The sequence below is a fragment of the Loxodonta africana genome, chromosome 23 (assembly GCF_030014295.1).
Source record: "Loxodonta africana isolate mLoxAfr1 chromosome 23, mLoxAfr1.hap2, whole genome shotgun sequence".
Taxonomy (NCBI): Eukaryota; Metazoa; Chordata; class Mammalia; order Proboscidea; family Elephantidae; genus Loxodonta; species Loxodonta africana.
The window spans coordinates 67292010-67309030 of record NC_087364.1 but is presented as its reverse complement, the minus strand read 5'-3'; the positions used below and the strand labels follow the sequence as shown (position 1 = coordinate 67309030).

Below are 17021 nucleotides of genomic sequence, written 5' to 3'. Positions count from 1 at the left end.
CTCTCCCCTTTCCGCACCCACCCTTTGACTCGGTTTCTTCTCAATCCCTAGTGACCTGAGACACCCTGGAGAGGAAACTAAGGGTTGATGAATGGTTCGAAGGTCGTTTGTTTACAGCCCACCCGCTGGCAAAGCCGCATTTCCAGCGACAGAGGCGCTTTCTGGGCACCGTCTGCGCTCAAGCAGACAATTGAAAGCCAAGCCGACGAGATGCCTCCTCGCCACACCAAATATGGTCACAAGTGCAAAGCAGGCTCCGTGGAAAGGCCAGCCTTGGTGGCTCCCCGCGCAGGGGCGCTCCCGAGCTCGCCCTAGGACACAGCCGCGAGTCCGAGCGGCGCTCGGGGTGCCGGGGGCTCGGCACCCAGCTCGAGGGGAGGGCGCGGCTCCGAGGACCCGCCCTTCGCTGGTCTGGGCCCCTCACCCGCATGCCCTCCACCGCCCCCAGCCTTGGTTTCGGTCCACAAGCCCTTGATAAAACAGGCTCGGGCCACTTTCCCTTTGATCCCGCCCCAAGTCCTTGGTAAACTCAAAGGAATGCAGATCCAGGGCTCCGCGGGAACGGTCCGCCCGGCGGGAGGAGTGGGTGGGGGGCACCCGTCTCCTCTTACCCTGCAAAGTACCCATCACGCCCAGGGTTTCTGGAGCTGGGTAGGAGAAGGAGGAGGAGGAAAGGGAGGGGCGAGCGGGGGCAGGCCCGCTTTGGATTCGGAGTCATGCATAATTCAACAGCTCAACTTTCGGGCCCGCCTCTTTCCTGGGGGTGGGAATTTGCTCCAAACTTTGTTTATGGGACAGTCCGGGAGCCGCGGCGGCCGCGCTGTCTGCTTCTCGTCTGCGCCCATCTCGCCGAGTGCGAGCGCCTGAGGCCGGCTCGGGGGATGTAAGAGCCCAAGCCCCTCGGCTCCCAGGCACTGAGTGGGTCGGGATTTGCCAGCCGGACCCCGGCTCCAGCTTCGCGAGCTCGGTCCCCACCCGAGCGACCCAGCCCGACGGCGGGTTCAGGCTGGCCGGCGGCCGCCGCGCGCCCAGGCTTGGCTTCGCTGCGCGCCCAGGTAGTGCCGGCTGGAGCGCGCCGCTCGCCCGGCCCCACTCCAGGGCGCCTGGCTCCTCGGGCTTCCGGAGTCGAGACGTCGTGGAGTTGGCTTGGGTTAGACTTCTTTGGGGAGGGGGGTCTGTCTGTCCTAGAAAGCTGCGACCTCTCCTTTGCCACTAGAAGGTTCAGCAACATCCTGCGTGCAGTCACCACTCCCCTCCCCCTCCTTCCTTCTCCTTCTCCTCCCGAGAACTTCTTGGCTTCAAGAAAGTTGCATAATTCTCCAGGCAAGGAGGGACCCCTCCCCCATCCGCCTGGTCTCGCTGCAGCGTGTCTGCGATCCCGAGGCGGGCATCTATCAGTCTCCTCGTTTTCTTTTCTATTCTTCTCCCCCTCCCCGGCTTTCAATAAAAGGCTTATCTGACCTTCCTTCTTGCTTGCAGAAGATGAATCCGGTCTCGGGACCCCCTCCGCTCCCGCCGCCCGGGCAGCAAGTGATCCACGTCACGCAGGACCTCGACACAGACCTCGAAGCCCTCTTCAACTCGGTCCGGAACCCCAAGCCCAGCTCGTGGCGGAAGAAGATCCTGCCCGAGTCGTTCTTCAAGGAGCCTGACTCGGGCTCACACTCGCGCCAGTCGAGCACCGACTCGTCGGGCGGCCACCCCGGCCCCCGACTGGTCAGCGGTGCCCAGCACGTCCGCTCACACTCGTCGCCCGCGTCCCTGCAGCTGGGCACGGGTGCGGGCGCGGCGGCCAGCCCCGCGCAGCAGCACGCGCACCTTCGCCAGCAGTCCTACGACGTGACGGATGAGCTGCCGCTGCCCCCAGGCTGGGAGATGACCTTCACGGCCACTGGCCAGAGGTACTTCCTCAAGTAAGTCAGCCTGGCCAGGGGAAGCAGAGGCACGATGACCCGGGGCCCGCGCTTGTGTGTGTGTGTGTGTGTGTGAGAGAGAGAGAGAAGGTGCACGTCCTTCCAGGGTTCTTTCCCAAAGATCTGGGTGAACGCTGGAGGCAAGGAGTGAACGGCTGGGTATTGGAATTGTAAGGGATCAGAAGCTGGGGAGTCTCTTGTGAGGTTCATCCAGAGTCCTGCAAGTCTCAAGAGATTCAGGACTTGGAAACTCCTAGAGATAGGAGAAAAGTGGGGGATTCCCATGATACTCACAGGTGACTGTTCCTGCATTGGGAGGACTGAAGCAGACTCCTGGGCTGAGGCCCTGTTGTAGTTATCTAGTGCTGCTACAACAGAAATATTACAAGTGCATGGCTTTCACAAACAGAAATTTATCTTCTCACAATTTAGGAGGCTACAAGTCTGAATTTCAGAGCGCTGGCTCTAGGGGAGGGCTTTCTTTCTTGGCTCTGGAGGAAGGTCCTTGTCTCTTCAGCTTTTGCTTCCTGGTTCCTTGGAGATCTCCATGTGTCTTGGCATCTATCTTACCCTATCTTTCCTCTGCTTAAGTGTTTAATACCTTTTTATATCTCAAAAGAGATTGACTCAAGATACACCCTACACTAATCCTGCCTCATTAACATAACAAAGACAATCCATTCCCAAATGGGATTATAACCATAGGCACAGAGGATAGGATTTACCACACCTTTTTGAGGGGACATAATTCAATTCCTACATTCTGTCCTTTGCCCCCCCCCCAAAAATTCATGTCCTTGCCACATGCAAAATACATTTACCCCATCACATCATCCCAAAAGCCTGATTCAACTTCAAGTCCGAAATCTCATCTGAATCATCTAAATCAAATATGGGTGAGACTTTAGGTGTGTTCCATCCTCACACAAAATTCCTCTTCATCTGTGAACCTGTGAAATCTAGACTACAAGTTATCTACTTCCAAAGCACAATGGTGGAACAGGTACAAGGTAGACATTTCCATTACAAATGGCAGAAATTGGAGGGAAAGAAGGGATAACAGGCACCAACAAGTCCAAAACCCAGCAGAACAATTCACATTAGCTGTCAAGGCTTGAAAATAATCCTTTCTTCTCTGAGACCATCTGGGCAGTGGCCCTGCCCTCCAGACTCTGGGTGCTGGCCATGCCATCTGGATTCCAGGTGAAGGCACCTTAGCTTGGGGCTTCAGCTCCACCTTCCAGACCCTTTGGGATGGCATCCCTGCTCTCTTGGCTTTAGGCAGCCCCATTCTCCTAGTCCATCTGACTGGTGACCCCAACCCGTTGGCCCTGGCAGGCCCTATTCTTCTGTCCCTTGGGCTTGGCAGCCTGGCCCCCTCAGTTTTGGGGGTCGCCCCATCCCCCTGGCACACCTTAATGGCAACCCGGCACTTTGGAACCAAGTTGGTGAACACCCTACTGTTTGAAACCTAGGAGGCCGTGGCCTCACCCTTTTAAACCGTGAAGGCCCTGCTTCCTGTGCTCCTTCCAACAGTTCTGCTAATCTCCAAGATGCTCCAGGGATGGTCCTTTTATTTTCTTGGAGGACAACAGATGTAGCTCCTTTGGACTGTTTCCTGCCTGCAGAATTCCAAGAGGCAGACGGTGTTCTTTCCTTTTAGTTCTTTTTCTGTCCCTTCAGTTGAAGCTTCTGCTTCAGTACTTGGTTAGATACATCAGTCACAGGCTAAATCTCTAAAAAAAAAAGATTGTGTAGCCACGTCCTTGGTGAGCATTCTAGGCCATATGTCCTTAGTTTGTACAACCGAATTTTCCAAACCTTAAACTTCTATTTTCATTTTGCACAATTCATTTTTAAGTCCATCTCTTTCCTCTCTCTTTCCTCTCACATTTTACTGTAAGTGGCAAGGAGAAGCCACATGGCATCTATAAACTCTTGCTTAGAAATCTCCTCAACCAGATCTTCAAGTTCATCACTTACAAGTTCTGCTTTCCACCAAACATTTCAACATAATTCAGACATGTTCTCTGCCACTGCATAAAAAGCATTGCCATTCCTCCATTGTCTGATCACATGTCCATCATTTTCTTTTAAAGCCTCATCAGAAGCACGTTTAACATCCACATACATTCTCTAAGATGGTAGACACTCTGCCTATAGCTCTCCTCACTTCCTTCTGAGCCCTCACCAGAATTGCCTTTGACATCCGTAATTCTACCAATAGTCTCTTCAAGACCATCTAAGCTTTTGCTATTAGGAACCTTAAAACTCTTCCAGCCTCCACCCATTACCCAATTTGAAAACTGCTTCCACATTTTAGGTATCTGTTAGAGCAGCACCCCACTCTTCCGGTACTAAATTCTGTCTTAATTATCTAGTGCTGCCGTAGCAGAAATACCACAAGTAAATGGTTCTAACAAACAGAAATAGATTTTCTCACAGTTTAGGAGGCTAAAAGTCTGAATTCAGAGCACCAGCTCTAGGGGAAGACTTTCTCTCTCTGTTGGTTCTGGAGGAATGTCCTTGTCTCTTCAGCTTCTGCTTCCTGGTTCCTTGGAGATCTCCGTGTGTCTTGGTATCTATCTTCTCCCATCTCTCCTCTGCTCACTTGTTTAATCTCTTTCATATCACAAAAGAGATTGACTCAGGATACACCCTACACTAATCCTGCCTCATTCACATAACAAAGACAGCCCATTCCTAAAAAGGATTATAACCACAGGCATAGAGACTTGGATTTACCACATGTATTTTGGGGGTCATAATTCAATCCATAACAGGCCCTTAACCCTCTTAGCTGACATCAAATATCCCAGAGCCAGGTCCATTAGGATGTGGCACCAAAATTTATGAGCCAATTGTCCTGAGACTTGGGGAGGAGAGAGACTCTTGTCAGTGTGGATGGCCTGCAGTCTCTAGTTTCTTGGGAAGAGTAAGCTGGAAAATTGAACAGTTCCTTGTAGGCCTTACTGCTCTCAGCAGGTGATGTCATGACCACAACTCATGGTGAAGTAATCAGCAACTTGGAGGTTAAGTAGTTGTGGGCTGGACGAGTCAACTGTGTGGAAACTGGGTCAGGAGTTTTAATATGGTGCACTTGGTAGCCTGAAATACCATCAGTTCAGGGTGGCTGCTTTGTCACCCTTCTGCCTTCACATTGCTATAGTTTTTCGATGTAATGAATTAAACTGTGTAGGAAATAGATTCATAAAGACTAGGGAAGATTATTTCAGGTGTGGAACCTTAAGATGATTACGTTTCTGAGGAAAAACCAAGTTGGAACTTGGAATGCAAGGTCATGGGGGGTCAGACTTTCCAAGGCTTAGATGGAAGTTGTGCCAGCTGGACCACTTGGTTCAGGATTGCCTACACTGCTGTCACCTGCCAAGAAGGGACACTTCTCTTCTAAGAACTTGGGCCTTAGAGCTCCCTGGAAAGCCCATGTTTCTTCAACAGAGTTGCCTTGATTCGAAAGTTATTTGCTATGAAAAATATATAGTCAAACCTTTCCTTGACACTAACATTTGATACTTTAATTGCTATGACATGGCCCTAACAAGGGAAACATTGTGAAGGATGAGGTTTATTATAGCCAAATCTTTGACTCATACTGGTGACCAGTTCCTGTTCCTTCCCTGTCCCAAAGCTGTTGACATCTGGTGCAAGGAGGAGTTCTTTATTTTGTTTCTGGGTTTGGTGCCATCCTGAGAATCACTTATCCTGAAACAGACTTAATGGTCATTTTATGCCCCAACTGGTCTTCTAGAGCTTGTTATTGAGCAGTAGTTGGGACGTGCGCTGTGTGACTTCTAAATGGCTGGCGGAAGTCAAGTATGTGACGTAATAACATGATAAATTTCTAAATGCGATGACATTGTTGCTCTACAGCATGATGCTGGTTGCTATGGTACATAAAGTGCCAAAATAACAAGCACGCTGTCTTAAGTTTACTTAGGTAAATGGAGTTTTGAATAATTTTATTGTGACTTTTACAGAAATGAGTTTGATCGTCAATACAAATAGAAGGAAAAAAAACCCAATGATTTTCAATAATTTGGGGGGGACTTTTTTGGTCCCAAATGATTTTTAAACTGTTTATGAATACACACATACCCACCCACACAGTATATGATCAGCATGGTTACTCTGATTATTAAAATATATGAAATATGAAATAAGAACTGGGCTTTCTGAGTATCAGAAGGAAGCTAGGAAAAAAGAAAACCCAAACAAAAGCAAAAGAAACAAAAAAATTCCTTTTATACTCGCGTTTTGAGTGATTGGAGTAGCTCAGAGCAATGTTTGTGAAAATGGGACAAAGATGGAAGTTAGTTTTGGGTTTAGAGAAAGTTGGTGTAATCCATCTGTACCCATCCCCCAGCCACAACCATTCCCCTAGCTGAAAATAGAGTGTACCTTCATTTCAGTTTGGATAGTCAATCAAGATGACATCTGAAAACCACTGTAATAGGCTGGTCTCACTGATGTTATTCCTCGAACTTTTGGCCAAGTGGCTAAGAGAATTAAGAAATTAAGTCACTGTGACCATTGTGTTTCGGGAAGAACAATCTGCCAAGAGTTCTCCGAGTTTCCTTTAGAGCCTTGTTTAAAGTTGGGATGAGGTAAATGTTTTGTGTCACACTTTGTTACACAGCCTCAAAAGGCAGGGCAGTTTGGTGGATTAAGTAGAAGCTTGGGAAGTAATGGCAACTGACCCTGAGTTTTCATGAAATCTACCCCTTACTTTGCTCCGTCATCTGTGAAATGGGGCTAGCAGTGAAACCTATTCTTGACTCTGTTGGGAGTTGAGGGCTTTTAAAATCAGAAATCAAAGGATTTTAGAATTGACAAAGGTCAATTTTTTTTTCCCAAAAAAACTAAGGCCAGGGAGGGGTGACGATGTGACTTTGGGGAAGTCATGTGGTCATTTAATGGTGAGCCCTGCACTGGACCTCTGATCTTCTGCTACCTACTTATATAGAAGTTTTCCACCACCCCCCACCTTCATTCCTTTATTACCTCCTCAGACAATAATGAGCTTTATGGGAATCAAAGCTCATACATCTAAGAAGCTTTAAAAGGCTTTTTGTCATTTTCCCAGGTAAGATTGTTCCTAGGTATATGATGTAATCACTTTCTCTATCTCCTAAAGGGCACTTTTCCTGAGCGTTTGTACCTTTTTGTTGTTCAGGCATTCCTTTATGGTAACAGGTAACCACAGAGCAGTTCCAGCATTAAAACATGTGACCTGTGAAAACTGCTGCATCATGCCCACTGTCCTCTAAAGCTCATGAATCAGGCTGGGGTGCGGAGGTGGCGGGTGCTTAGCAACATGACACACTAAAACATTGATCACATGAATTTTTTTTTTAATTTCTTATTGTAAATGGAATATACATTGATTGTACATCAACTGGAAAATAGAGAATTATAAAGAAGAAAATGAGTTAGCTTCAATATAGTTGTAAAGAAGGTCTTTTCCATTTTTACTCTTACGTACAAACATTCCTGTAGAAGACTTTCATTTGAATAATAGTTCTATAAAGAAAAAACAAAAAACTATTCCACTCTTAACTACAATTCCAACTACAACATTTGGCTGTCACTTCCGATTTTTAGTGTTTTGCCTTTTCTGAAATGTGTGGTACAGAATTATTTTTGCGAAAGTGATCTGTGCATGTGGTAACAAGTCAAATAGTACAGAAGGACTTTTGCTGAAAAACAGTGGTTTCCTTCACCACCTCAAGGCTCACAGAAGGAATCTTTTAATTTATTTGTTAACTGTTTCTATATTTAATTCTTAAATTGTTACCTCCTTCACCTTAAGTAACATGATTTTGCCACTCTTTTTAAAAAAAAATAATATTTTACTGTGTTTTTGGTGAAAATTTATGCAGTAAATTAGGTTCCCATTTGACAATTTCGATACAGATTTTTCAGTGACATTAATTACATTTTTCACAGTGTATCAGCATTCTCTTTAATTGTGTTCTGTTTGTTCTGTTTCCAGTGTACTAGTTTCCCTGCCCCCTTATCTTCTCAGCTTTGCTTTAGAGTAATTGTTGACCTTTGGGTCTCAGATTTTTTTTTTAATCATTCTTTTTTTCATTTATCAGCTTTTAATTCCAGATATGGAAGTGAGAATCTAGCTCCTTAAACTAGTTTTCTTCTTTCTCTTCCAAGTTCGATATTCATATTATTTTTAGTTTATTTATTGGACCACTTTTGTTATTTCTTGTTTTGTCAACTTCTGACAGTATTTCTTGATTCCCCATTTTGTAAGTCAAGGATGCATGGGTTGCTACAATTTCCACAGTTCATTTTTTGTCAATGCCACCCTTAACATTGCCAAAGCCTTGTACTCTTAACCTATATCTGTGCTTGGCCCAAAAGACCATTTTGTTCATAAATGATTCTTAAAGCTGAAAATGTGTAGGCAGTATTTATATTATTATTAACAGTATATATGATACTTTGCCTTGTGTGCCAGGATTGTATTTTAGGCTTGTACAGTGGGTCCAGTGTCAGGACTCCTGAGCCAATCAAAGGAAGATCTCTTCAGTACCACCCTCAGTCATATGGAATCTTTTTATCTCACTCTTCATCAGCTGTTTAAATTAAATTCATATCATCTAATTTCTTTATATTTGGACCATGGCTTTCTTAAACATTTTTTTCTAATTGGTATTTCTAGTCAGTATGTCTCTATGCATTACTTACCTTTATTGTGACCTAAAAAATTTTCAGGCTTTTAATATCATCTAGTCTTTCAAGCCTGCTTTTCCTAAGCCCTCACTTTCAGATTTCTCCATCTTTCTGTGCCATTTTGAATTGGTTGCTCTCTAGGCCCACACAAGGGTATCATCCTAAAACTGCTCTTCACTTCTGTCTGTGGCCCGAAGCACTATTTCTTTTTCCCTTGTTGTCCTCTATTTGGTTTATGCCTCCATTTTGCTGGAGTGGATCCTTGAGTAACTTCTTAAGAAATGGTTTGTGGGAGATAAAATTTTCAAATCCTTTTCTATCTGAAAAATATTTATTTTAAAGGTTGTTCTAAATTTATATCCTCAAAAAAGAATTGAACTCTGGCTTGCTTTTCTGTTTACCTTTCGATGCCAACATAATGTAGCTATTTTCATAAAGGGTCTTTGGTTATTCACAAAATACCACCTGCTGCCTCAGCTTCCTTATCTTCAAAATGAGGATAGTAATACCTATCTTACAGTATGTTGAGCGATTAGACAAGATAACATACATACGTAAGGGGGTAGTGGCACTTCAGTGGTAGAATTCTCACTTTCCAAGCAGGAGATACAGGTTTGATTTCTGGCCAGTGCACCTCAAATGCAGCCAGTACCCATCTGTCAGTGGAGGCACGCATATTGCTATGATGCTGAACAAATTTCAGCTGAGCTTCCAGACTAAGACTGACTAGGAAGAAAGACCTGATAATTTGCTTTCTTAAAATCAGCCAATTAAAACCCTGTGGATCAAAATGGTTTTATCCCATTATGCCTGGGGTATCCATGAGTCAGAGGCCAACTCAACGGCAGCTAACAACAAGAACATAAGTAAAATGCCTGGCACATAGTAGACTTTCAGTACAAGTTAGTTTTTGCCTCCCCTTCCCTCTCTCCCAAGGTACGTGCTGTCTACCTGGCCAAAGTCAGATGCAGAAACCTTGCCAGTAGGGTAAGGGGATTCCAACACCATGGTGCAGAACAACTTGGATCTGGAATTGAAAGCCAGTTTAAAAAATTTAAAATAGGGGCCTAGGGACAATCTTTCTGTTTAAGAAAACCTATATAGGAATGCTTGCCATGGGGTACCCTTTCTCCTCAGAGGCTTGAGTGGAGGATACCTAACCACTTCTGTGGAGGGCCTACTTTTTATTTTTTAGGACCTGGCCTGTAGCTACAGGGATGGGGGTGATGGAATGTGGAGAGAGATGGGTAGGGACATTTGTTAGTGGCCTGCACTATGCCAGACAACTCAGAAAGTGGGGTCAAGGTTTGCTGAGAGGCATCCCCAGAACCACCTGTGGGGTGTTCTCTGAACACATGTATGGAAACTTTTCATAACCCTAGGTGTTTTCACATATATTCTTTTAACCCTTACAGTGACTCCATGAACAGGTACCTATTATTATCCCATTTTACTGTTGAGGAAACAGGCTCGGTGAGGTTAAGTAAATGGCCCAGGGTCACATAACAGGTGAGTGGCAGAGATGGGATTTGAATTGTGTGATTCCAAAACCCTTATGCCATGATGCCTCATGCCATTTATGTGCCTGTAATTAGGCCCTATAATTAGGTATCCTTGGTGACCAGATAACTTGGGAGTGATGGATGGAGCGTTAGAGTTTGCTTCTGAACTCCGTCTTGGTGATCCAGTTGGAAGCTCCCATTGCTGGAGAGACGGAGATAATGAAAAACAAAACAAAACAAAGAACAAGCAGAAATGGATAGTATGCCCACAGTGCCCACTTGTATTTTATTTTTGTCAAGATTTCCACCATTAATAAATAGAAATCCAGATCATTTTATGATGGACAGGGAGGGTGATGACTGAATCTCCCAACATACCCAGTAATGTCAGGATTGGGTATATTGTTGAGGGCTTGTGAGAGGGTTAATTAAGTAACAGTAGTAAAGTATTTCAAGAGGAAAAAGAGCTAGGTTCTTCTCCTTGCCTTTATAATTGCGGAGATTGATAAAAAAAAATTGTGGAAATGGAGGTTTGAGGGAACAGTGAGTCTTGGCTTGTTGACCAATTGAGTAAAGACTTGTAGGACTTAGAGCCATTGGGCCCTGGTGGTGCAGGGGGTAAGAGCTATGGCTGTTAACCAAAAGGTCGGCAGTTTGAATCCACCAGCTGCACCTTGGAAACCCTATGGGGCAGTTCTACTCTGTCCCATAGGGACAACTATGAGTTGGAATCAACTTGACGGCAGTGGGCTTGGGTTTTTTTTTTTTTTTTTTCGTTTGGTATAGCAGCTCCTCTTGCTTCTCTTCCCTCTGTTAAATATCTAACCACAAGAGAGGTGACAGAAAGTAAAGGAATCAGTCAATCCAGGTGACATTTTTTTTTAAAGGGTGGTGTGGAAGACTTGCAGTAGAAGTATGTATTTTTGAGGAGATGGCCTTTCTGCTGGTCTGCGGGGCAATGTGAACATTTTAATGCACTGAAATATTGGTAGAGCAGTGTTTTCCAAAGTGTATTGTCTGGAACCCTAGTCTATTCAGATGATTTGTGAATTAAGTCTTCCTGAACCAACAGGTTTGGAATATGTTGTGCGTTTTATCCTTCTCTTGGAGAGTCACAATACACATCAAAGACTCCAAAGTCCCTTATTATTAAAACTAGCATCTTTCAGCATCCACTCAAGAATGTTCTACAGATCACACTTTGGGAAACCTTTTTGTGACCTTTACTGTGACAGTTGCAAGTTTGAAGCACGTTATGGTTTTTTCTTTTCGGTGTGCTTTGTGCATATGCATTGCATGTTCATTTATATCCCTTGATTCGTTTAACAGTCAATTACCGATGCTTACCATGTGTGAAATACTAAGAATGTAGAGATAAAGAAATGGCCCTAAACATCAGATGACTGGGATATAGATAAGAAAACCAACAATTACTGTACAGTGTGATAGTATCATAATCCTGATTTTATTAAGACAAATTGTGTGTATGTGTTTGCATATCTGATAGAAGGATTCATGCCAAAATGTTTACAGTGGTCATCCCTGGGATTATGAATGGTTTTTATTGTCTACTTTCTACCTTTGTAGGTTCCAACTGTCCTACAATAAACATACATTTCTTTTTAAAGCAGGGGAAATGAAGTTACAAAAAGCCCAGGAGTCAGGAGTTGTGGTAGAGTGTATACAGGGCTCTGGGATACCAGCGGCAAGGCCAAACTGAGGTTGGTGGGGGCAGGGAGGGAGAAGCTAGGGCCTTCCAGATAGAGGGGCCTTCAGGTGTCTGAGGGGCAGACCAAGTGCTCCCATGGTACCGGGTGGACATCAGGAAGTAGGGGAGAGGAAGTGGAGGAGTAGGCAAGATTGAATCATAGAAGCCTTGCTAGGGATTTGGAGCTTGATCCTTGAACTGTGGGAAGAGAAGTGATACAGTCAGGTTTGACTGATCTCTATGGGGTCTTCAACTGTATTGTAACGTTTTATTTCTTAAGCTGATGGGAGGTGTGTGGATGTTTGTTGTTATATACTTTATACTTCTTTGTACATTTAAATATTAAGAAAAAAAGAAAAAGAGAAGGAGATAAAAGAAGAAAGGAAGAAAAGTTGCCAAGAGGTGAGTTCAAGTCTGTGTGTGATAGATTTGGGTAGGTGGGGTGGGATGTGGGGAAGTCTCTTAGCCTTTGGTATCTGAAGTCTGGAGCTTATGTTACTCATGAAATGCTCTTTGGGAGCTGCTTATGTCTGTCTTGCTTGGGGTTATTTTCTTTAGAAATGATCTGGACACAGTCATTGCTAAAACCTTAATCAAGTGTTTTCCATAAAAACCACCTCAAAATAAAATGTAGGCATGTGGCAAATCTTAGGTCATATGGATGTCTTCCAACTTACTCTTCATTTGTGTCCTCTTTTTCCTGAGCTGCTGGCTTTTATTTAACATCCCATCTAGTCAGTATACAACCAGGCATTGGCTGCTGTTCTTGGTTGCCGTTGAGTCGGCTCTGATCTTAGCTTATGTATAGCCAAACAAAACGTTGCCTGATCTGGCGGCATCATCGTGATCACAACCAGGCATAACAAACGATAAATACGAAAGGACACACGACATGGACTCCTTCGGTGCTGTTAGTGGATGCGGTGAAATAAGGGGTGTATTACAAACTGCTTAGCACCATGTCCAGGGCAGTAAGCACCACTGGAAATTAATTACTGTTATTATTTGTGGTTTAGATGTGGTGGGGGCAGCCATCTCCAGGGCCTTTCATCCATGCTACCTCTAGTACCCTTAGCCTTTTCAGCCTTCGTAACTGAAACTCATCGTACCTGTCTGTGTGCTGGGCCACGCCGTGTGCTCTGAGGGAGGAAGTGTGCGGTAGGGTTCCTAGCCTCAGCAGCTGACAGTCTAGCTGAGGAGGCAAGGGGAACGGGTACAAAACCAGACCAAACAGCTGCGTTCTGACCTGTAAAGCCAGAACCTGGAGCAGCTGCTCTCATGCATGGTGCGTGAGAGTGCTTGTGAGGTGTGTCGTCAGTTAGTCGTTGCTGTTACGGTCACAGGTCTGAAGCTTGCAGCTGCACCGAACGCCCTTTGGTGTGGTCCGTTGGCTGTGCTCCCTTTCATTCGTGCTGTTACCTGTACTTGGAACATCCTTTCCCTGCGTTTGCCTGGTTAACTTCTACGCTACCCTCAGGCATGGGCTTAGATGCCACCTCCTGCGGGGAGATCTCCCTGACCTGCAGCCCTGACACTAGGCTAGAAGCTCCCGTGACGTTTGCCCATAGCTCCGGTATCTCCATTGCTCTAGTGTTACTCCCATATTTCCGTTTAATTATTTCTCTTTCTCACAACACCGAAACCTCCATGAGGGCAAGAATGATGTTTGCCTTGCTTGTTACTGTATAACCAGAGCACCATACCTGACGCATAGTAGATAACTTGATAAACAATTCTTGAAGAAAAGACGGAAGTGATCCTGTAATATCTTCTTTTAACCATTTGCACTACATTATGCTGCCTTGGGAAACCCTGGGGACATAGTGGTTAAGTGCTATGGCTGCTAACCTAAAGGTCGGCAGCTCAAATCTGCCAGGTGCCCCTTGGAAACTCTGTGGGGCAGTCCTACTCTGTCCTATAGGGTCACTATGAGTTGGAATTGACTCGAAGGCAATGGGTTTGGTTTTTTTTTTTGTTGTTGTTGTTATGCTGCCTTGAGAAGGAGGAGCGGGGATGGAGCATCAGCTCGCACATCACACTGGAATTCCTCAGAGGAGTCTGCCATGCTTGGAAGTGTAATCCCATCATGCCTTGTTCTCCCTTGCACTGACAGTTTAGAATTGTAGCTCCAGGTGCTAAATGCTCTGGAGAGGAAGGTGCATGAAAGTGGGTGTTTGGAGAAGTCTCTGTGAAGGTGGTTGGACATTAATGGAGCTTGAAGGATGGGAAGGATGTGAGTAGGTGGGGAGAGAGGCCTTTCAGGAAAGAGGAGATAGGAAGAGAGGCACAGAGACGAAAATGTTTTTGAGGCCAGAAGGATCCTGGCTTAACTTGGGTTAAAAAGTAAGTGTTGAGTGGTAGATGACTATGTCTTGCGTTGAGGCTTTGGAATCTCAGCTAGGATGATACACTGACTCTTCACTAGTAAATGTCAACCTCTTCACCCCTTAATTTTGACATACACTGATCTTAGCTCTATCTGAATGTGCATAAGACCCCACCATTTTCTCCTAGAGGATGACGCAGGACCGGGCAGTGTTTCATTCTGTTATACTTAGGGTCGCTATGAGTTGGAACTGACTCAACAACACACAAAAAAAACAAATGTCTCCTGTGTTGAGATCGTCCTAGTTTGTTTTGGGAACTAACTGACATTTTATACTGACTTGAAAGAGTCTGGAAATGGTAGAATTGTTCAAAACTCTTACCCGTTTGTCCATCTATTCCTCATGTATTCGATTTAGCAAGTGCAGTTCCAAAATGAAAGGTGGTCTTTGCTTTCCAAGTTAGTGGTTCACCAGGCTACCCATGACTCCCGCCCACCCCCACTGAATCTTCTATTTCTGCTTGTAAATGAACAGCTTGCAGTTCTGGTTGGTCCCAGAATACTCCCATGTGGGTATGAATGGTATCTCAGTTCCTCGAAGCTGATCAGCTGGACATAGACAAAATTGAGATTCTGGAATTATGCTCATCTCATCAAGCCCTCCTAAGCTCTGTCCCCTGAGGACGCCTGTGTCCTCCCTTTCAGGGGCATACTTCAAAACTCTTAGTGAAGTCTACTGAGACCCTTTTCCAAGCTAAGCTCTGATGCTGAATTAAAAGTTAATGTTTGTAGATGACTTCCTTTAATTAAAAAAAAAAAGAAGTTTTTGGATAGGTAACAAATACATGTAAATGACAAGACAATTCAAATAGTACAAAAGCACATACTGTGAGAAGTCTCTCTTTCACCTTCCTCCAGACCCGCAGTCTGCTTCCTCTGAGCATCACTGTTGACATTTTCTTTTGTCTTTCTAGAGAAACTCTGTGTGAGCACAAGCATGCACACATATACATAACTTACGTGTGTATACCCACCTAGACCTCTTTTCTGCACCTTCTTTTTACTTAATGTGTTTGGAGTTCATTCTTCCTTTTTTTTTTAAAATAACATTTTTACTATGTTTTAGGTGAAAGTGTACAGAGCAAATTCATTTTCTATTCAACAAATCGTACACAGTGTTCCATGACATTGATTGCAGTCCCCACCCTGTGTCAGCACTCTCCCCATTTCTGCCCCAGGTTCCCTGTTTCTTTTTATCTGGTTTTCCTACTCCTTCCTGCCTTCTTATCTTTACTTTTGGGCAAATGTTGCTCTTTTGGTTTCTTATAATTGTTCTATGGAGCATGTTCTTTTCGGGTGTTATTGTTTATTTTATAAGGCTGGTTGTCATAGTGGTTAAGAGCTAAGGCTGTTAACCAAAAGGTTGGCAGTTTGAATCTACCAGGTGCTCCTTGGAAGCTCTATAGGGCAGCTCTGCACTGTTCTACAGGGTTGCTATTGAGTTGGAATTGACTTGATGGCAACGGGTATTGCTTGGGGGAACGTAGTTTCCAGGAACGGCTGCAGTTCCAAGCCAGTGGGGTGTCTTAAGACCATAGTCTCAGAGGTTCCTCCAGTCCCTGTTCGACCATTAAGTCTGTTTTTGTTTTTATGACTTTGATTTTTTTGTTCTACATTTTTCTCCCACATTGTCTGGGACCCTCTATGGTGATCCTGGTCAGAGCATTTGGTGGTGGTAGCTGGGTACCATTTAGTTCTTCTGGTCTCGGGGTCGTGTAGGCTGTAGCACATGTTATCTGTTAGTCCTTTGGACTAATAGCTCCCTTGAGTCTTTGGTTTTCTTCACTGTCATTCCTCTGTTGTACGTAAACAACAGCCTTATATCTCTTTAAGGACTACATAGTGTTCCATTGTGTGGCTGTACTGTACATTTTTTAACCGGTCCCATATTGATGCGCATATAAATTGTTTCTGATTTTCTCTTTTTCTTTTTTAAAAGCAATGTATATTCAAACATTACCAGAAGAAGGAAAATGGAAAATAAATTCCTCTGATCCTCCCTGGGTCCCCTATTTAGAGAGAAAGACAGTTAACACTTTACCCAGAAACATTCTGTGCACAAAGAGCAGCTCTCTGGCTCCTATCTAGTTTATTACGTGTCTTGGTCATCTAGTGCTGCTATAACAGAAATACCACAAGTGGAAGGCTTTAACAAAGAGAAGTTTATTCTCCCACAGTCCAGTAGGCTGGAAGTCCAAATTCAGGGTGCCAGCTCCAGGGTAATGTTTTCTCTCTCTGTTGGCTCTGAAGGAAGGTCCTTGTCATCAGTCTTCCCTTGGTTTGGGAGCATCTCAGTACAGGAACCTCAGGTCCAAATGACGCGCTCTGCTCCCAACGCTGCTTTCTTGGTAGTATGAGGTTCCCATGTTTCTCTGCTCGCTTCTCTCTTTTATATCTCAAAAGAGATTGGTTTAAGACACTATCTAATCTTGTAGATCTCATCAATATAATTGCCGCTAATCCATTTTATTGCATCATGGTGATAGGATTTACAGCATATGGGAAAATCACATAAAATGGTGGACAATCATGCAGTACTGGGACTCGTGACCCAGCTAAGTTGACAGATATTTTCGGGGGACACAGTTCAATCCATGACATTACCTATCTAGCTTATCTGTCACCAAACTTTATTTATCATCTACTGTCCTACAATCAATCTACATATCATTCTTATGGAGCTCCTGGGTGGTGCCAGTGGTTAACACACTCAGATAACTGAAAGGTTGGTGGTTGAGTCCACCCAGAAGTGCTAAGAAGAAAGGTGTGGTGATCTATTTCCAAAAAACCAGCCATTGAAAACC

The 17021-nt window shown here is 44.5% G+C and overlaps 1 protein-coding gene across 2 annotated transcripts in view; it reads left to right on the top strand.

Moving 5' to 3' along the window:
- The first annotated feature begins 812 nt into the window (after nucleotides 1-812).
- Nucleotides 813-17021, top strand: part of WWTR1 (WW domain containing transcription regulator 1) — a 150544-nt gene continuing 134335 nt past the window's right edge. Inside the window, exons 1-2 of one of the 2 annotated variants that reach the window (XM_064275583.1) lie at nucleotides 813-883; nucleotides 1480-1913. In XM_064275583.1, coding sequence (XP_064131653.1) covers nucleotides 1483-1913 — 431 coding nt within the window. In that variant the 5' untranslated portion in view covers nucleotides 813-883; nucleotides 1480-1482. Of the gene's footprint in view, nucleotides 1056-1479; nucleotides 1914-17021 lie in introns of both variants that reach the window. The other variant, XM_003416160.3, reaches the window with a different exon arrangement.